The sequence below is a fragment of the Lepidochelys kempii genome, chromosome 7 (assembly GCF_965140265.1).
Source record: "Lepidochelys kempii isolate rLepKem1 chromosome 7, rLepKem1.hap2, whole genome shotgun sequence".
Lineage (NCBI taxonomy): Eukaryota > Metazoa > Chordata > Testudines > Cheloniidae > Lepidochelys > Lepidochelys kempii.
Genome location: NC_133262.1, coordinates 85375035 through 85396572, shown reverse-complemented (window position 1 = coordinate 85396572; position 21538 = coordinate 85375035). Strand labels below are relative to the sequence as shown.

Here is a 21538-nt window from a genome sequence, read left to right as displayed (position 1 = left end):
TTCATATGTTTTACACAGACAAATTTCCCAAACTGTCACGCTGGCAAGAGCACAATTTTGTTCGTATAACTGGGTGTGACACTTCCCGGGGGTATGCCTAGTTGTGGGGTACCTGGCTCCCACCTGCTGTTAGAGTGAGGAAGACTTGTCAGGGAGCTGACCCCTGGCAAGCACTTCCATCTGAGCCCATGCAGGTTCGGCTATTCCTCTGCAGGGTAGCAACAGGCACACTCCAACCCCAGAGTCCTCCGAGAATGTTCCTGGAATGCCCTCTGCCCCGACCCACAGAACAGTTACAGAATTCCAAATCCTCTGTTCCCAAAGGAACAGTACATCGCAGCTTACCAGCTACACCGCAGAACAGCTCTGCTGAACACACAGCACTTAATTTGTTTATAGAGAAACCAAGTCTAAGTTTCTTTAACAAAGAAGAGATGAAAGAATAGCAAGCAGCAATTCTGGAAACAAAGGGTTACCTTTAAAATAAAATCATAACACATTCTAGAACATAAACTTAACTAACTGGACATTATTATGTCATAAAAGCAAAAGCTCACTCAAAATCCTTCCAGCGTACTACAGCTTGGCTGCGATCTTCCGTTCATTAAGCAAGCCCACCATCAGTTTACATCCTGCGTGTCCCTTTGCAACCTAAGAAATATAAAAACAGTGCTTGGATCTTTGTTCATGAACCAGACATCTTCCATCTATGTGTTCCTCCTGTAGATTTTGCAATCTCTTGTTAACTTTTTAATCTTGATCAGCTGGTGGTTTAGTATGCAGATAGGTATCCATTGTGAAGTATGCAATTCTCAGTTTGCACATAATTAGATAGATAAGTGTTTCCTGCCCGTCTGAAAAGACATATTTGTCACTTCCTGGTGACCTGCTTTAATTCACAGACTTTAAAAATATAATTTCCAGTAGCAATACATAACTCCTTAAAAATTATCCTTCCATATATTTTGCAATGGTTAGATGACCAGTGTGTTGTTAGTTCTCAGTAAAGACCTCCCAGGCCACCCTTTAGTGAATTATTATGCGTATAAGTGACTGAGGGGATCCCTGCAAAAACTTTGTGTGCCCTGTCCCCTCTGCCAGTTGGCATCAAGAGGTTCCTTGTTCACAATGTCTATACGAGAGGCTTGCGCCTGTACAGCTATGGCAGTAAAAATACTACCCCCCTTAAGAAATATCTATGCCAGCAAAAGCCTTCTAGGGTAGATATAATTTCTGCCTGAACAGCCATCAAGGAGGATGAGAAAAGATGGAAGTTGAATCTCTAATCCAAAAGGAGGCATCTCTCGTATTATTTATATTACAGTAGTGTTTAGCGCCCCTGGGAGTGTCTACTCACCAACAGAGCACCCCCTTGTGTTGAGGACATGGCATTGCAGGGGCTCTTCCCCTCTAGCACCCCTTTATATCCTGGTTCCACAGCACTCTGCCACTGCCTGAAAGACCAAAACGGACACCGTGTAGAATCAAGCGCGCACCTGGGTTTATTACGCACAGCGCTGGCAGAGTGTCAGCGTGCTTATTAGGCTCAGAGACACTGCCAAACAATTGATTACAGTGGATTATATGGATTTTCCATAGGCAGAGGGAAATGACGGGGTAGGCAATCCCAAACCCCTAGATAGGTCTAGCAGCAAGACAAGATAAGCACAGTATCCAATAGCCAAAAATTACATACAGTCTCTGCCCATGATTTCAGGTTAACAAGTAACATACAATTAGTACACAGGTGTTTTCCTTTAAACAACGTATAAACTGTGTTAGGATAAAATATATATATTGAATTCTGATTTGGGGTCCATAGGAATGAAGTAGCTCCTCTGATTGTCCACAGGTACCTAGGGGTTAAAGCAAAGAGACAAATGAAAAGTACATGGCAATAAAGATTGTTTTTCAGTTGCTCATTTGTGTTTCTAAGGCAGGCACTGGTAGTGGCTTGGAGGAGGGGTGTACATCTGTGAGAGGGAGGATATCATATCTAATACTGACGTGTTTGAACCTCTTCCATAAACTCAAGGTTGGTGTGTGGGAAAGTACCTCTTCCTAGAGAAGAAGCAGGGCCCCTTTCATTCCCATGGTCTGTTCTCAACTTTGAGATAAAGCCCCCAGTGATAATTTCCATCTGGCTTCTTGCTGACCAAGCTTATCTCAGCAATAAGCAAGGTTGTCTTTTGTTTGTTCTGATCTCTTAGCTAATATTGTTCACTGTTTGCTAGGCTTCTGGCCTCCTGACCAACCTTTGGACTTTGGGCCTGTAAAAAGAGCTGACGTGGTCTATATATCAAGTTGTTACATAAACAGCATATGGATTTTATGCCCATCTCTCCAGCCAGGTCAGCTCTCAGCCCCGACCCCTTCTAAGGATAACAGAAAATAAGTTGAACCTCAACTCAAAATAGCCACCTGGGCATTAAAATTCATAACATAAAACTAGTCCTTCATGGAGATCCAGGGCTAAGGTTAAGCCCCTGACTGGGCCAGGTTACTTGGATTAGGGTAGGGAGAGCTAGCTTACCCTGTCCTGGCTTCACCCACAACTGGCACTTAGTTGAAGCAGCCAGCCCTTTTTATCTGGCCTTCAGGGCCCTCATTGACCTCTGCCTGTCCCCAACCTTCTAGGTGCCAGAGAACCAACTCTTGTTGGTTCTGCCTGCAGCTTATCATGGAAGACCTCCCTAGGCATCCTGTGGAAGACTGAACTTACTGCTCTTCACTTCCAACAGGTCATTTTCTTGCGGGGTGCACCAAGGCAGCAGGGCTTCTGTTACCAAATACCTGTTACACCCACTCACAGAGCCCCGCAGAGATCGGGGGCCCATTTTGTACAAACACATCTTACAATCCCTGCACAGAAGAGTTCAGAATTTAATTACACAAGACACTCAAAAGGCAGGAGGTGAAACAGAGGCACAGGGAGCTGAAGTGACTTGCCCAAGGTCATGTAGCAGATCAGTGGCAAAACTGGGAATTGAACCCAGGTTTCTGAACCCCCCACTCTAGTGCCTGGTCAACTAGACCATGCTGCCTCTCATAAGCCAACATCTATCCTAGTGTTGCACAATATAGAGTATTAGTAGTAGGGTATTAGCCAAAATCCTGGAGTGCAGGACTTTGACCTAGAATCCATAAGGCATTCTTAGGCCATGAAGTAAACGATATAAACTACAGCCCTCGCTTTTTGATCAGGGTTTTTTTCTACCCACTTAAGAGTTTTAACTCTAAGCAGCTATATTGTAAGGTACCTTTGGACCTGTGGCCATCTTTAGAGCTTCTGGTGCTGCAAAGTGGAACTAGACCATAGATTCTTTCCCCTAATGAGTCTTTCATGTCCCCACTGAAGACCCCCTATTTTCTAACTCCTGTTCTATCAACCACCACTGGATTCAGGAAGCAGCCAGAACCCACTTTGGAGCTTGTCAGTATTACTGTTTCATCAGCAAGAGGGGTCAATCTGGATCAGCATAAAGCCTCCTTTCCCTATTAACAGCAAAGCATATTGCCTCTGCAGTGCTCTCTGCCCCTACGAGCCTGGGCAGCTTGTGACAGAAATCAAACCTGCTAACCAGCTGGGAGTACAGACTGAGATGTTTGAGCCTGCAGACTGGCTGAGAAGAGACTCTGTTCCATGCAAGAGGAGCAATAAGGAACAGGACAATCAGAAATGCAGGGCTCCCAATCTCAACTGCGCAATCTTCTCAGAGGGCACCCTGGTACTAATACCAGATCTCACTGCAGAGTAGAGAATAAAGACTGCAATTTGCATTTTAAACCTTATGCAAAAACCCAGTGATCTGCCAAAAGGTCTTGCCCTTCCAGGTGCTTACAGCCTCGTAAAGCACGCCATTGTTTGTCTCCTGCTCTCAGATTCTAACCCTCAACCCCGATGAACTCTCCCTCCTCCTGAGCACCCTTCCTTCAGTTCACAGCTCCCATCCTCTATGCCTTTAGTTTTCACAGCACAGTTCAATTTTCAGCAGGCTGGAGCATCAAAATGTGGGTGTTTCCCATGGTGGCTTCCAAGTTTGATTGTTGCCCTACAGAGCAAGTGTACTTTAATCACAGCAAGAGAGCCCAGTCCATTCTCCCTGGCTATAAATCTTTGAGTGACCTGTAATTACTGAACCTGTTCCTGGGGCCGGAGCATGGGAAATGATATCCATCATTGTGACCAAGTCCACACAAACTTCATAGAATCATAGAATATCAGGGTTGGAAGGGACCTCAGGAGGTCATCTTGTCCAACCCCCTGCTCAAAGCAGGACCAATCCCCAATTAAATCATCCCAGCCAGGGCTTTGTCAAGCCTGACCTTAAAAACTTCTAAGGAAGGAGATTCTACCACCTCCCTAGGTAACGCATTCCAGTGTTTCACCACCCTCCGAGTGAAAAAGTTTTTCCTAATATCCAAACTAAACTTACCCCACTGCATCTTGAGACCATTACTCCTTGTCCTGTCCTCTTCTACCACTGAGAATAGTCTAGAACCATCCTCTTTGGAACCACCTCTCAGGTAGTTGAAAGCAGCTATCAAATCCCCCCTCATTCTTCTCTTCTGCAGACTAAACAATCCCAGTTCCCTCAGCCTCTCCTCATAACTCATGTGTTCCAGACCCCTAATCATTTTTGTTGCCCTTCGCTGGACTCTCTCCAATTTATCCACATCCTTCTTGTAGTGTGGGGCCCAAAACTGGACACAGTACTCCAGATGAGGCCTCACCAATGTCAAATAGAGGGGGACGATCACGTCCCTCAATCTGCTCGCTATGCCCCTGCTTATACATCCCAAAATGCCATTGGCCTTCTTGGCAACAAGGGCACACTGCTGACTCATATCCAGCTTCTCGTCCACTGTCACCCCTAGGTCCTTTTCCGCAGAACTGCTGCCTAGCCATTCGGTTCCTAGTCTGTAGCTGTGCAGTGGGTTCTTCCATCCTAAGTGCAGGACCCTGCACTTATCCTTATTGAACCTCATCAGATTTCTTTTGGCCCAATCCTCCAATTTGTCTAGGTCCCTCTGTATCCTATCCCTGCCCTCCAGCGTATCTACCACTCCTCCCAGTTTAGTATCATCTGCAAATTTGCTGAGAGTGCAATCCACACCATCCTCCAGATCATTTATGAAGATATTGAACAAAACCGGCCCCAGGACCGACCCCTGGGGCACTCCACTTGACACCGGCTGCCAACTAGACATGGAGCCATTGATCACTACGCGTTGAGCCCAACAATCTAGCCAACTTTCTACCTACCTTATAGTGCATTCATCCAGCCCATACTTCTTTAACTTGCTGACAAGAATACTGTGGGAGACCGTGTCAAAAGCTTTGCTAAAGTCAAGAAACAATACATCCACTGCTTTCCCTTCATCCACAGAACCAGTAATCTCATCATAGAAGGCGATTAGATTAGTCAGGCATGACCTTCCCTTGGTGAATCCACTTCCCCTTACTGTCTTTCACCAGTACTTCCACACTGCACCGTGCACAGCTTACCTTTACAGCCTCTAATCCTATCAAGGTCCCCAAAGGTGGAAAGGAACTCATTAACTGCACTGACAGCTTTCCAGCTAGCCATTGGAAGCAGTACACATCTCTATATGATGACCAGAATCTAGGGACCATATCAATCTATTATACAGCAATTTTCAAAATGCAGGAGACATGAAAGGCTTGTCAACTTTCCCCCCCTAACTAAATTATAATTGGACTAACTCAGTTTTCCCCTTGCTATAGTAACTCTGACATATTGATGCCAAAAAGTGAGCTCATTCTTTTATCTGTGAAAACATAAGGGGTCAGACCCTCTGCTGATGTAAATCAACATAGCTCCATTGACAGTAATGGGGTTACACTGACATACACCAGCTGATGATCACAAGCAGTGTGAGGAATGTTGAGCCAGCCTAGTATTAAACATGCATATTTCTTTGGTCTCTCCTGCTTTTCTCCTTCCAGCATTTAGTATCCAACAGAGGCCTTATTACTGAGATATCACGTCACAATGGGAGAGTAACTGGGTGCCCAGATAGTATGTTAATGGACATCATATACAAAGATCAATAAAGAACAGTTCAGATAAGGGATTTCCAAGATCTACTCCCTGGTGAAAATGGACTTCGGTGGAACGATGCTGATTATACCAACTAAGATCTGGTCCTCACGATTTTCCTTCATTCAGACATTTGAATTTCTGTAGCGACACGGTGACTGTCAGGGAGAAGATGAATTTTAATCAATTCTTGAAAATTGTCCGTATGTTAAGCAGCTCCTGTGTTTAATTTCAGGTCCTAATTCTCCCAAGATTTAACAGGGCTTTTGAGCTTTTGGGTTCTTTTTCAGCAGGAATCAATTTTTTAAAAATTCTTTCAGCAGAATAAGCGCTATAAATGAAACTGATGGTCTTATTATGGATTCATCTTCAGGATATCAGGTAACTAACACATGGGAAAGGCAGGTGGGGTGAAAAAGGGAGTCCTACAGTGAGTGCAAAGGTAGGGCTCTCTTGAGAAACCAGCAGAGTGATATGAAGGTTTGAGATGGAGAAAATCTTGGCAACCCTGACGGTTTCTGGAGTTGATAGGAGGGAGAGGGGTTAGGACTGATCCAGCCATTGTTATCATTCTGCTAGCTGATCTGTTTACCATTGTTTTCTACAGTGCTCATTACCATACTAGACAGGTGCTTCTGTTGAAAATCAGAGCTGCAGAATGAAAGCCATAGTAGCGTCATAGGGGATATGTTCTCACATTACCCTTTTGGTTGACTAGCTTTGGTTCTGTAGCTGTTGTAGATGACTCAGGTTTTTTGGTTTGATGTGTCTGATAATAGGGCTTTGGCTGGGGCACTCTGCTCTTAGTGTTCCTGTTCGATGGCACCTTCCCTCTCCAGTTACAGCTGGGGGTTGGGAGGTTAGGGTTGGTGGTGTCTTCAGGTTCCAGCTCTCTTGAAGCTGCTGGGGTTTCTGCTCTCTGACTTCCAGAACAGCAGTGCTGTTCAGTGATTATAGTCAGGGAGATTGGTGGAAGGGCAGAGCTGGTAGTGAACATTAGTTCACAGTAACTTGGCCACACACAGCAGCAGGTGTTTTTGCCTATTATTCTCCATAGCAAATCTCAGCTAGGGAGCAGGAGGAGTTAGGATGAATTTGACTGAGATGGCTGCTGCTGCCCTCTCCTACTGCTACTGAGCTTGAGCCATAATGCCTTGTGTTGAGATCCTACCAGCTCTCACAGATTCTGCTAATGCAACTTTAGATGGGGCTAAAACTGAAATATAAACTTTATGGCTAAAAGCCCCATTGATAGTGTGGAGTCTAATGTTCACTATTTAAATGCTACTAAATGCAGACAGTCAAGCAGAAAAAATATAACTGCAAATGCTGTGCTTACTTATTCAATTTCCTCCTTTGTCTACTGTATCACCAAAGCTTAACAGACAGCCACCCTCACAATATTTTCCTGACTCAGCTCAAGGACTAATTTTGTAAATTTATACCTTTCTTTGCCCACAATCTGAGAGCACTTGCTGACTGGGAAATGCATTGAGGACAGCAGCAGCTATCACTTCGTATAACAGCTTAAATGTGAACAGCACATTACAGGGCCATGGCGTTGTTGTGAGATAACCAGATGCTGTGGGAGCAGAAGAAGGCACAAAGCTGAAGTAGGGCTGCCAAATGATTAAAAAAAATAAATCACATATTAATTGCAAGATTAAAAAAAATAGCCATGATTAATAGCAGTTTTAATCACACTGTTAATCAGAATACCAATTTAAATTTATTATAAATATTTTTGGATGTTTTTCTACATTTTCAAATATATTGATTTCAGTAACACAGAATACAAAGTATACAGTGCTCACTTTATATTATTTTTGATTACAAATATATGCACTGTAAAAAAGATAAACAAAAGAAATAGTATTTTTCAGTTCACCTCATACAAGTACTGTAGTGCAATCTCTTTATCATGAAAGTGTAACTTACAAATGTAGATTGTTTTTATATAACTGCATTCAAAAACAAAACACTGTAAATCATTAGAGCCTACTAGTCCACTCAGTCCTACTTCTTGTTCAGCCAATCGCTAAGACAAACATGTTTATTTACATTTCTGGGAAATAATGCTGCCCACTTCTTATTTGCAATGTCACCTGAAAGTGAGAACAGGTGTTCGCATGGTACTGTGGTAGCCGGTATTGCAAGGTATTTATGTACCAGATATGCTAAAACATTCATATGCCCCTTCATGCTTCAATATCACTACCTGTCAGCACTGATAGATTGTGCTTTTGAAGAGCTAACATGGCTGTGATAGTGGCTTTATTTCTAAGCAGGTGCTGAACCACAGCCAATGTGGAGTTTCATCTAGTTGAAATATCTTGTAAAAGAGGTTCTTGTTTCTGCCCATTTGTGGCTTGCTGCATTTCTAGCTCTGTACTGTTAGGTGGACTGAGTTTGAAACGGCCCACAAGTTTTCTACATTTTGCCAGCATGTTTTCAAAACTGTCAGCACTGAGCGGCAAGTGCTACTGTAATGGATCGCTGCAGACTGTGAGTGATGAACGTTATATTCAAAAGGCAAACGACTGGCTACTGCTATCACATTACGTGGACTGTCAGTACTAATTGTTGTCACCTTTTTTTGAATATTTCATTCTTTTGCAACATCCAAGAAATGCTCCGCATATGTTTCAGGATAATGTCTCGCTTTTGTATATGTTACTGTTAAATCAAACGACTGCAATGTCCATGCAGCATCAATCAGATGTGCCGTGACTCCAAGATAGCTGCGATTGCTCAAGGATGTTCTGTAATCACCAGTCAAAGCAACAGCTAGTGCATTTCTCAGAAGCTCCAAACTTGTAGTCTTCTCCTTGTGATATAGGTCATGTATTTGTTATGCAATGGTTCCTCGGGAGGGCAAGGTTTATGACTGATTGGAAGATGCAATTTGAATAATATCTCTTAGCCCTCTGTCGTTTATAATGTTAAGTGGTCTGCAGTCCATAGCTAATCACTTTGCAATAGCATTGGTTACGCTGTTATACTTTGTTTGATCCATGAGGTTATAGATAGGGTGACCATATGTCCCAATTTTATAGGGACAGTCCCAATTTTGGGGGCTTTTTCTTATATAGGCACCTATTACCCCCTGTCCTGATATTTTACACTTGCTATCCGGTTACCCTACTTATAGAGAGCCTCAAACTTTGTAAGTGTACTCTGTCACGACTGGTGGGATTCATTTGCTGTCAGTGGGTTATCTGTAGCACAAGAACGGGAGGCGAAAGCATGTTTAGCGGGGGGCGGTACTGCAGACTTGAAGTACTTTGATGGGATTGGAACTCAGCCTTGCAATAGCTACAGATAACAGTCTTTTTATCCAGAGAACCATCTGGAAGTTTTTTAAAAATAAAAAAAAATAAAAAACCTTCCCTTTCAGAAGACCTAAACTTGCTGCTTTGCTCCACTAACTTTTTCTGATATTTAATCACTCTAGATCATGAGAACACAGTAGAACTGTGCCAATGTCCGCCAAACGATGAAGTACAGTAAGTGAAGATCAAAAGAGAGGTGTGCGATTAACTCTCGTTAAAAATGCGTTAATTTGTTTTGCATTAATTGCTTGCTTTAACTGCAATTAATTGACAGCCCTAGGCTAAAGGCTAAGAGTTGCCAGTATCCAACAAAGACTATTATACAACAGTCCCTAAGTTAGTCTTCTCTTTAGAAAACTGACTTTGCAGTAGGAAAAAAATAATTAATAAGGATCAACGGTTCCAGGACTCTGCTCTTTTTGTTCTATAATTATACAGGATGAAATCTTGGCTACTCCTTCAGGCTGCTTCTCTCACTCCTACCCATATTCTAAAACCACAGCATGAAAGGACTTTATAATGACAGGTTTCAGAGTAACAGCCGTGTTAGTCTGTATTCGCAAAAAGAAAAGGAGTACTTGTGGCACCTTAGAGACTAACCAATTTATTTGAGCATGAGCTTTCGTGAGCTACAGCTCACTTCATCGGATGCATACCGTGGAAACTACAGAAAACATTATATACACACAGAGACCATGAAACAATACCTCCTCCCACCCCACTGTCCTGCTGGTAATAGCTTATCTAAAGTTATCATCAAGTTGGGCCATTTCCAGCACAAATCCAGGTTTTCTCACCCTCCGCCCCCCCCCACAAACTCAGTGGGGTAATAGCCCATCCAAAGTGACCACTCTCTTCACAATGTGTATGATAATCAAGGTGGGCCATTTCCTGCACAAATCCAGGTTCTCTCACTCCCTCACCCCCCTCCAAAAACCACACACACAAACTCACTCTCCTGCTGGTAATAGCTTATCCAAAGTGACCACTCTCCCTACAATGTGCATGATAATCAAGGTGGGCCATTTCCAGCACAAATCCAGGTTTTCTCACTCCCCCACCCCCATACACACACAAACTCACTCCCCTGCTGGTAATAGCTTATCTAAAGTGATCATCAAGTTGGGCCATTTCCAGCACAAATCCAGGTTTTCTCACCCTCCGCGCCCCCCCCCCACAAACTCACTCTCCTGCTCGTAATAGCTTATCCAAAGTGACCACTCTCCCTACAATGTGCATGATAATCAAGGTGGACCATTTCCAGCACAAATCCAGGTTTTCTCACCCCCCCACCCCCATACACACAAACTCACTCTCCTGCTGGTAATAGCTCATCCAAAGTGACCACTCTCCCTACAATGTGCATGGTAATCAAGGTGGGCCATTATAATGTGGGACTTTATAATGTGTCAGCAATGGCTTAAATGATAAAACCACAAAACTAAAAGTCAACTAACATTTTCGTCATGGCCAAATTAAATTTTTCCCCTCTCTGTCCAAGAGTGTTAAAAAAACAAACATCCTATTGGAGTTTAAAATAATATTTATTGGTCTTGGAATGGATTTAGAATCATCAATATTTTGCCTGCGGTTCAAAGAGCACCTACACCATTTAGTGCTTGTTTGTTTTTTTTTAAACAAGTTTCTAGCAGGAAATAAAACTGTGATGCACAAATAACAGTCAAGTAGTTGAGATGCAAAATTTGATCTATGTCTTTAGAGTCCTTCCTCTCTCCCAAACTTGAAGGAGAATGTCAACTGGATTCTAAGGAAAGGAGTACTTGTGGCACCTTAGAGACTAACCAATTTATTTGAGCATAAGCTTTCGTGAGCTACAGCTCATTTCATCGGATGCATAAAGTGGAAAGTACAGTAAGGAGATTTTATATACACACAGACCATGAAAAAATATACATTGTAAGGAGAGTGATCACTTAAGATGAGCTATTACCAGCAGGAGAGTGGGATGCGGGGGTTTCCACTTTATGCATCCGATGAAGTGAGCTGTAGCACACGAAAGCTTATGCTCAAATAAATTGGTTAGTCTCTAAGGTGCCACAAGTACTCCTTTTCTTTTTGCGAATACAGACTAACACGGCTGCTACTCTGAAACCTGGTTTCTAAGGTTTTATTTTAAAAAAAACAACCCATCATTTCTTTGTCACCAAATAAAATCTCTGTAAGAGCTACTGGCTTTGTTTAGCCTGTGAAAAGTTGTGCTTTGCCATACAGAACTAGCTTGCTAACAGCACATAAACTAGCTACCAACTGTCTTCACAGAGCAGAACTAAACAAGGAGCCAGAGCAAGTTGCTTAGCTGCTGCGTCACGTCTTTGGTACAAAGCACAAAACACAGCCCCAGTGCTGCCCCAGAGTGCAGGCCCATCACTTCTGTGGTACTGACTTTCAGATGGAACCACAGCACCTCCTACCACAGCACAGTCTGCATGTTTCCATCAGTAGACACAGGGAGGAGGTTGTGACTCTGTATGGAATTTGGGGGACGCTTTAGGATATTATGAACACCAATATTGTAAAATTTGCAATGAGCTGTGCCAGATACGCCTTGTAAGGTATCTGCAAAAATGTTCTCATTTGCCAAGTGTGATAATCTTGTTTATATGTTTGTATCACCTTTGTATGATGAGTTATAGATATGTACATATGTCTGTGTTTCAAACTTGTGCTATGCTTCTGGCTGACACCCCCATAGAGTTTGGCATCAGCACTGCTTAGCCTGCTTGATGGCTCATTAAGGAAATCAACTGTACGATGAACCCATTGAAAGGGTAAAGGGCTATACCTTATTATTCAGCAAGACATGCAGGGGCATGCCTATGGACAGAACTCTAAGGTTTCCAGGCCATGTGCTGGGCAGCTTGTGTTTGGAAAAAAGGAAATACAAGCTGCATGGCAAAAGGCATTTAAAAGGCAGCTGGATCTTCTCCATTTTGTTTTTTGGTCCTGCTTCTTGTCTTCATTCCTGCTTCTTACCTCTGGAGTAACCTTTCTACAAATGAAGTTTTGAACAAAGGACTAAATGACCCATCCAAACTGTGGATGTGTTCCAGAGGGATTTTCAATCCAGCAAGCTCACCAATACTGCTAGGAACCTGATGGATTTTGAAGTCTTTGTATGTATGTGACTCTTTTACCATTTAACGTCTCTCTTCTCGTTCTTTTTTTCCCCTTTATAATAAACCTTTAGTTTTAGACACTAAGGGATTGGCTGGGAGCATGGTATTTTGGGTAAGATCCAAATCTATACAGATCTGGTAACGTGGCTGACCCTTTGGGGTCAGAACACTTTACATATGTGAGCAGAGTTTTTTAAATAACTTCTCCCTGTACTGGACCTATGGGCTGACTGGGAGCCAGAGAACTGGAATGCAATAAAGGGGGCTGTGTGATTTCACTTTTTGCTTCTTAATAACCAGTGTGGGGGATCAGAAGCACAGTCTGTGACTGGTTGGGGAGTTTAACTTCAGTGTTACCCACTAGTCTTGGGAATATCTGCTCCCCCTTTTGCAGCCTGTCCTGACCTTGGCAGTGAGGGCTACCCTGGGCACCCCGGGTCACAGAGATTCTCAGAACATCACACAAGACAGATGGGAAATACCAATTGTAACCAATTACTGAACCCACATTACATCCTTTCACTACAAGGTTCTCCTTTACTTTCCCCTTATTCAGACTCCTTTCCTTTGCGACTCTACGTTGTGGTTACTGTCCTTTCAGCCAAGGAAGAGCAGACCTCTTTTGAAGCAACTCATCTCAGTCCAAGTCGACTGACTGAAGGAATTGCTGTTGAATGACATGAGTTGCCATCCCAAGGACAAGAAAGTGCTGCTCATACAATATTGCACAGCTGCTGCCATCCACCAGGTTAGGCAGAGATGAGAAATCAAATCCAATGTGCTACCACTAGGGCTGTCCAAAAGAAAGAAATTCAGCCAACAGAAGTTACTTTTAATGGGACATTAGAGTCTGAAGTAGTAAAGAATTCCACAGTTAGGGCTCCTGGACCAAACAAAGGAGCAGCCTCTCTCATTGGGACCCTTTTGGGGAGTGCACTAGAGGTGCTTCAGTTGGAAATGGTATTTTCCCTTGTAGTTGGGTGACTTAGTGCATCCTTCATCACCTCTGAAATGGCCAAAGTGTTCTTTAGCTCTGATCCACAGAGCAAACAAACAATTCAGCCTCAAAAAGCAAAGATAAAGGGAAAGTCACTGTAAAGCATGCATATACAGAAAATAAATAAGGCCTTTATCCAATTAGGATTAAAGCTCACAATTTCACTCAAACAGAGCTGTCTTGCCCGGCCCTTTTGTAAAACCATTCCCCATGATGCCTCCATGCAGATATGTTTGTTTATCCACAGAGAAAATACATCATTTATCAGTTTAGATAAAAATGAAAGTGCTCCTTGGGATTGGGAAATTCTTTCCTTGTTCTACTTTCCAGTGTATATCAGGCAGCTGAGGCAGCGTTCAAGACTTATCAGCTATTGAATGCACAGTAGACAAAAGAATAGGATAGGCCAATGGTGACTTTTGTTGCCCCAAGGGCCCAGCAGGTCAGCAGCAATCTTTTACTTTAATTTCTGGTGCTTTGTAAATGTGTACCTGTTCACAAAAGCTGCCAAGCCTCTAGATTGAGGGTGGATCCACAATTTTCTTGAAGGGCTCCCATGTCCTGCCCCCATTAAACTAGGCATCTTTCAGTTCTGAGACTTACTTTCTTTGAAAGGTTAAAAAAAGAGAAAGCAAAAATACCCAAGATGCTTTTCACATTTAATTACCTAAGTTTTGATGGCACTGATGATTCTGTCATGTGGTAACAGTAAAGAATCACCAAAAGTCACTTTCTTTTCATACTGAAACTATTTGAGGAAGGAAAATGATGTCATCCCTAAATCTAATCTGCTTCTGTCACTGTAGAGCTCCTGTCTAGAGCCCTCACCTAGCCTTATTCTGCCTGGTTCCTGCTAGAATTTTAAACAAACCATGCAGACATCTTCATATCTTGTCCCTCTTTTTTCTGGAAAATCTTTAAAAACAAAATTGTAGATCAGTTTGAGTCAGTTGCTTCACAGCTCATCCAAATCCGATCATCCTCTGGCCTTGAGGAGGGTTTTGTCCAGTTTATTTTCTTGGATTATGAAGGATTTTGCTCAGCCTTCACACAGCTGGTAGTGTGAATACCATTGTTAGTGGAGTCACACAGCAGTCCAACTAATTCAGAGACTTGAAGGCTAGAAGGGACCATTATGATCATCTGGTCCGATGTCCTGAATAACACAGGCCATAGAATTCCACCCAGTGATTTCAGCATCAAGCCCATAACGGACCCAAACTGGGTTTGCTACCTGCTGAATATTCTACCTGTTTCTTCCACACTAAGTGCCTTGATCTGTCTTATCCATGTAGGATCTTGGGGCACAGCTGTGTCCAGTGACAACAGCTGTTGGCCAATATTTTTACTCATTCAGTTTTATCAGGACTAAGTCTCCTGGTTTAAGTTTTGGGCTGCAGTCCAACAGCTAACAAAGAAAGCATGAGATCTCACAGATTTGGTATCTCTCAGCTTCACATCTTTAAGAAGAGCCATTAAGCTAAAGATATGCCATATAGACTGGGAGCATTGATCTAATCTATCAACCCATAAGAAGATGAGCTGGGCTTACGCTGGTCATTGTTGTGCCAATGTGGTGGGAGTTGGCCTACAGCACAGAAATCTAATATGGGATCTTTTTGGTGTAGAATTCTCTCAACAATCTGTTTTGTTCCTTCAGCAAGTTCATTCCCTTGTTGGAAGAATTAATATGCTTAACATCACACTGTAGCCCAAAAGCTTGGAATTTAGAACTAGCAAACTGTGGTCCATGGCCAGTGGCTTTCTTCCAAGTGCCAAAATAATAAAAAGTGCATTTTAACTATTCTGTGATTTGTTGGCTTGTGTGTCTAGTGAAAAGTAGAATTTCTATAAACCTAGAGAAATAGCTAAAGGCTACCAGGTACCCATGGGCCCTTTTCTTCCTGGTGGAAAAGATTCTTTGAGTTGAGTTTTTCTGGTGCAAGATTTGCATGATTCTACTTTGAGTTTTAGGTGCACCCCTAAGTGGGTGGCCACTCACACACCAGTGCTTTCTGAACCATTGGTGTCCTTCCTGGATCTCTTCCTTCATGTGATCCTGCAAGGATTGTGGGCTTCTGTACAATCAGCATAGAGCCTCAGATCTTCATAGAGTTCTCCTCACTATGGACAGAAGGCAAGGGCTGGATCTGGGACTTCTGCTAAGTAACATCTGATACCATTTGCAGTTGTGTATCATCACTAGCGACTATTTGAATCAATTCTGATTTCTGTAGTGAGGTTGGCAGGCCACTCAATATGGCACCCATGTGTGTTTCTGTGTCTTTGAGAGCCTTTGAAGAATCTAGATGATCAACAAGGTTCCTAGATAAGGTATCAGCCACCAATAGGGAACTCCCTGGTGCATATTCTGTTGTATGTTTAAACCTCAAACACATGAGTAGTCTGTTTTTTTATTACTAATTAGGTAAATGGCCTGTGATATGCAATGAGTTTTAAATGATCAGACCCTGCAAATATCTTGTGAACCTGTCATATTCCTCTATGCTCTTTTTTTATGGATGTACCATGTCATGGAATCTGAAATAACATGCGACGATATTCCAATCATCTCTGTAACTAAAATAATACGATGTTAATTTCTCTGCAGGGCTGGCTCTAGGCACCAGCAAAACAAACAGGTGCCTGGAGCACCATATTTCTAGGGGCGGCATTCTGGCACTGGCCACGCTGCCCCAGCTCCCCTCCGCTCCCGCCTGCTCCCCTGAGCGCGCTGCCGCTGCTCCGCTTCTCCCCCCGCCTGCCCAGGCTTGCTGCACGCCAAACAGCTGTTTGGTGCGGCAAGCCTGGGAGGGAGGGAGTGAGGGAGGGAGGGAGGAGAAGCCGAGTGGCGGAGCGCTTGGGGGAGGCGGCAGGGGCGGAGTGGAGGTGAGCTGGGGCAGGAAGCGGTTCCTCTACCCCCCTGTTACTTCCTGCGCTCCCTCCCCCTCGCTCCCCTCCGCTCCGCCTGCTCCCCTGAACACGCTGCCTCTCCCTTGCCTGAGGGGGCGGAGAAGCGGAGTGGAGGTGAGCTAGGGTGGAGGGTTGTGGGGGGGAGCTGCAGGAAGCAATGAGGGGGGGGAATGTGGCATGCCCGGGGGAGGAGGCGGGGCTGGGGATTTGGGGAAGGGGCGGAGTTGAGGCGGGGGAGGGGCACAAAAAAAGCGGGGGTGGCCAAAAAATTTTTTTTTGCTTGTGGCGGCAAAAATCCTAGAGCCGGCTGTGTTTCTCTGACATCAGTGTGCCATCATGAAAAAATCCTGAATTAACATACAGCATTATATTCAAACGTGCACACACCACTTCTTAAGTCAGGAACTTGGACTCAAGATCATGGTTTTCAAAAAGAAAGCAGAGGTAATATGGATTTCAAAGCCAGAGCAAAAAAGAATGTCCGGTTCTCAGGATGTAGCAGCTGGTTAAAGGAATCAGTTTTATAACCAAGGAAGGCCAGATGGGAAGAACAAAACTGCTCTCTAGGAGGTGAGCATACAAGAGATGTAGCCCAAGGGTATATTTATTCTGACACTTGACATTTCACATGCTGATTAAATGAAAATTACTTTTTGGCAGGCGAGCTTTAGGAATCAATATCACTGCTTCTACTGATCGGCCGATGTTACTAAACCAACCACCGATTTTATTTCAAAGTAAAGTTTCATTGTGAATAAGGTGGGTCTAGAATAACAAACCCTTGTACTCAACTTGCCCTGAATACCAATATTTGAAAGCAGCCAACCTTTTAGAGATGAAGTGAGCAGTAAGGACGTAAATGTACCCCCAATGAGTGTTTCCCCATTTATAAGGTATGAGCTGGGTGAAATCTTGTTAGGGGCTGAGTTAAAACCTTGTTCAAACTCATATGTGAACTCACCCTGCACAAACTGTGCATTGTAAGAAACACGTAAGGGGCCACACCAAAAACAAGGCCCAACAGCGTCTGCCCAGAAACTAGCACCCTGTGGATGGAGTGTTTGACTGGGTGTATGTGTGTGTGTTTGTGTAAGTAAAAAAGACAAGCTGGAAACAGAGCCAGCAGACTGAGAGGCCAAGCAGCAGCCTGTAAGCATAGTTGACCTTGGAAAAAGCTAGAAAATGAGTCTAGTGGGTCTAGTGCAGGGGTGGGCAAACTTTTTGGCCAGAGGGCCACATCTGGGTGGGGAAATTGCAGGCAGGGCCATGACCATAGGGCTGGGGCAGGGAGTTTGGTGCGGGAAGGGTGCAGGGTGTATCAGGGGCTCAGGGGAGGGGTTGGGATGCAGGAGGGGGTGCGGAGTGTGGGAGGGGGCTCAGAGCAGGGGGTTGGGGGCTCAGGGCAGGGAGCTGGGGTACATGAGGGTGTGGGGTGTGGCGGGGTCTCAGGAAGGGGGTTAGGGTGCAGGAGAAGTGCAGAGTGCGGCAGGGGCTCAAGGGAGGGAGTTGGGGGCTCCGGGCAGGGGGTTGGGGTGCAGGAGGAGTGCAGGGTGCGGCAGGGGGCTCAGGGCAGGGGATTTGGGGCTCAGGGCAGGGGTTAGGGTGGAGGAGTTCAGCAGGGGGCTCAGGGCAGGGGGTTGGGGTGCAGGAAGGGCTGCGGATTGCAGGGGAAAGCTGCCAACCACCAGAGATCATTTCTCACCAGCAAGTTAAATTTTCTGGTTCCTCCATTCACCCGATTCTCTCTTGATCCCCATCAACAGGAAACTAGGTTAAAATCTATTCAAGCAAAATATATCTACCATGTGAACAAGGGACAAGCAGTGAGCAGCTCATGACAGGACACACTCAGAGAGATCACTAAAACCAGAACTAACATATACTGGAGTGACATGCAGAAACCACAGGTTTTCAAACATGTTTGAACATTCCTTCACCCCTGCTCTTGTTAATGTCGATGCACTGCCAGTCAACAGTATTACATTAGGAGTATATCAAATTATCTACACTTGAGTTACTCCTCTCAAGCAAGCCTAGCTCACTGCGATATAACACTTGAGCTGTTGTAGCCACTCTGGAGCTGCACTCACTAGAGTGTGGCACTAAGATGGCTGGGGACACACACAATCCATGGTTCTAAGTGATGTAGTAAAATAAGCCATTCTATGAATTATTTTCCACTAAATTGTGAGATAACTTTTCTGTCCTTTCTGGGCACAGGGAAGGAATTGTGGGAAGCCATTGGAGAACTGCTGGCACTCGAGTGGAGCTAGCCTATGTTAGCAACTGATGAATTGTGCTCACTTGAGTTTTGCCCTATACCTTCCCTCTCAGGGCAGCCAACTTGACTTAAAAGTACCACCACACTTCAGTAAAGAGTTTGTGTGTGTGGATGGGACTTTAAGCTAACGGCAACATTCAAATTATAAGTTGAGTTAACTTTGCAGTGAAGACAAGCCCTAGGAGGCTGAACAGAAATTATTTATCTTGGACAAAATCAACAAATCTGTCAAAAAAAAAAAGCGGGGGGGATGGAAGAAGGGGTGATCGTTATGCCTTTTCAATCAAATGCTGAATGTAGAACGAGAAGAAGAAAAGGAGTTGTCTGTAGATAGGATATTTTTTCCAAGAGGACCTCTGTACTGTAAGACAAGTTTTAGTGTCTTGTTTTGATGCTCATAGAGGTGCCCAGTTAATATGCTCCATATAACAGCTGGCTTAGATCCTAGGGGAAAGCCACCAAGCTCTAACTAGTTGAAAAGAAAAGTCCATCCACAGAGTATTTTCATTCAATCCTGGACCAGCAAGGCACTGTAAACAAGTGCTTTCCCATTATTCATGGGACAGAGCCTCTCTCCACCACTCTTCTGCTCCATACCATACTTCACCCTGAATAACAGGGCTTTGAGTGATACAGGAATGGAGTAGGCTATTACATTGATCTCTGCTGAAGCAAAGTGTTATTCTTTTAATAGGTCTCTTCCTTGTCAGACTCATTGCAGAAGGCTCTGCTGTGAGACTATTTCTCGTTTTGTTTGGTGCATAGAAAATACACTCAGGAGATGGAGTGTCTTACCTGATCTATTTCTGCATTGCACTTTCCCTTCTGTTGCCCTGGAAGTTTAATCTTTTCACAGATTTATTCCTTTATCAAATAGCAATTTACTAGGGCCTCAGTGCATTTTTGTGTTCTGTGTATTTTAGACAGCTGTAAAGAAATAACAATAAGCAGATTCACTCTCTAGCAATGAAATACTGATTCTGAAACACCCCTCCCACCCCCACACAATCCTCCCCATCCCACTCCTCACATCTACAAAACCTCACACACGCAGGAGTGATACAGCTTGCAAAAGCTGGTGAGCCATTCTAGATCAGCATGCCCTGCAACCGGATCCCCTAGCTTTCCCTTTAAAACCATTCTCAAATGAAGTCACACCAAGTCCATGCAACCAAAGTCAGTGTTTCAGGCTTGCGGAGGAGCAGCATGTGCTCCCTTTGGAGACACCAGGAGGTCAAATTTTATCAGCGGCCTGGCAATCACCCGGACCTCCTCGTTCAGGGGATTTGACTTCAGATTTACACTCTGCAGCGACTCCATTGAAGAAAGTTTCTCAACAGGGACATCTGGAACAAGAAGAACATGCACAAAATAAACAACCACCTGGATTACAAGAGAGACACACATAAGCTGGTCAGATCCTTTGGAATTTAAGATCATTGTCACTCACATCCCTAGATGCAATCAGTCTGTGAAATGAAATGAATTCAATGTGAGATGGTGAGAGATGGCAGCAGCTGCTCTCTGTGAGTAGTTGCAGCCCAAGAGCTCAGGGTTTTGAAGCTCTAGTAATGTTCCAATTTCTATTATTTATTCATAAGAAGAGGGTTTAACTGCAGGAAAGGTATATAAATTACACCCTCGGAGAATCGAACCGGGAAGCTGGGCATACGAGTGGCCTTGCTTTAGATGATTGCCAGTGTTGCCGACTGATTTTGGAAATAAAGCTATCATTGAAGGCATGAATGTGACTTTATTATAAGATCTTGTTTTCACACACTCATCAGGTTCTGAAAAATATTTCCTTTAGGCTGAATTGTCCATGCCTGGTCTCAGCCCAGAGGTGAATTATTTCTGGAAAGTTTGAGGAAAAACCATTTGAGTTATGGGATACTGCAAACATCTAACACAATTTAGCAGCTCTTCTACTCACCAGGAACTTGGACATTGTTGGGGAAAACTATCTAGGACAATCTATCTGAAGGGATTCTGTCCCGTTGAAATGCACAGATCAAACCCCTCTCCTCTTCCCCTTAGAGGAAAACTCATTAACATTCAGAACAGGAGAAAACTGTTGTCTGGGTGGGGAATCGCGGATCTTACCATTCTGAAAACTCTCTACAAGTTGGGTGCATTCTGCATATTGTAAGCTTTAATTAAACAATAAAGAAATTATGTTTCTGTCATTTCTTTTGCAAAGATACAGTTACCACAATGTAAGCAGATGTGCAGCTGCCCTATTTACCCAGCCTTACAGAAAATACTTGGGAGTACTTCATTGACGTCACAGAATTATTGATTTTATTATTTGCATTACCCTAATGTCCGGGGTCCCATTCCAGATCTGGGACCCATTGTAATGTTTATAGTGAAAGACATTGTAAGGAAGAATCGCCGTCATGAAGAGCACTGCCTTGTTTTGTGGCATGGTTTTAAGACCACTTTTCAGACATTCTTGTCCAAAAGGCTTCTTGAGATATTCCCATACCTGTACGGAGAAAAAGAACTGAAATTCTGCATCACACTGAGTAGATTTTTTTTATCTTGGTTGCCAGAGAGCTCCTGCTATGTACTGTTCCCCCACAACAGGTCTTTTGAAAAAATATGGTAATAACTCCCTCACCTGTAAGAAAGCAAGAAAGGGATCCAGTTCAAGATTCCAAATACAGATGTATGAAAGAGTATGAATACACCTCTCTAGTCTTCAAAGCTCATGGCAAAAATCAGTGGAATGAAACAAAATATTTCCTTCCTGTTCAAGCCCTTAGGCAACTTGTATCACACTTCCCAGCCATGTGAAAACTGGGGGAAAT

At 43.7% G+C, this 21538-nt stretch overlaps 1 protein-coding gene across 4 annotated transcripts in view; it reads right to left on the bottom strand.

Moving 5' to 3' along the window:
* Positions 1-19742: 19742 nt before the first annotated feature.
* LRRC20 (leucine rich repeat containing 20) overlaps positions 19743-21538 on the bottom strand; it is a 152338-nt gene continuing 150542 nt past the window's right edge. For all 4 annotated transcript variants that reach the window (XM_073353591.1, XM_073353597.1, XM_073353596.1 and 1 more), the window contains one exon: positions 19743-20071. In XM_073353591.1, coding sequence (XP_073209692.1) covers positions 19911-20071 — 161 coding nt within the window. In that variant the 3' untranslated portion in view covers positions 19743-19910. The remainder of the gene's footprint in view (positions 20072-21538) is intronic.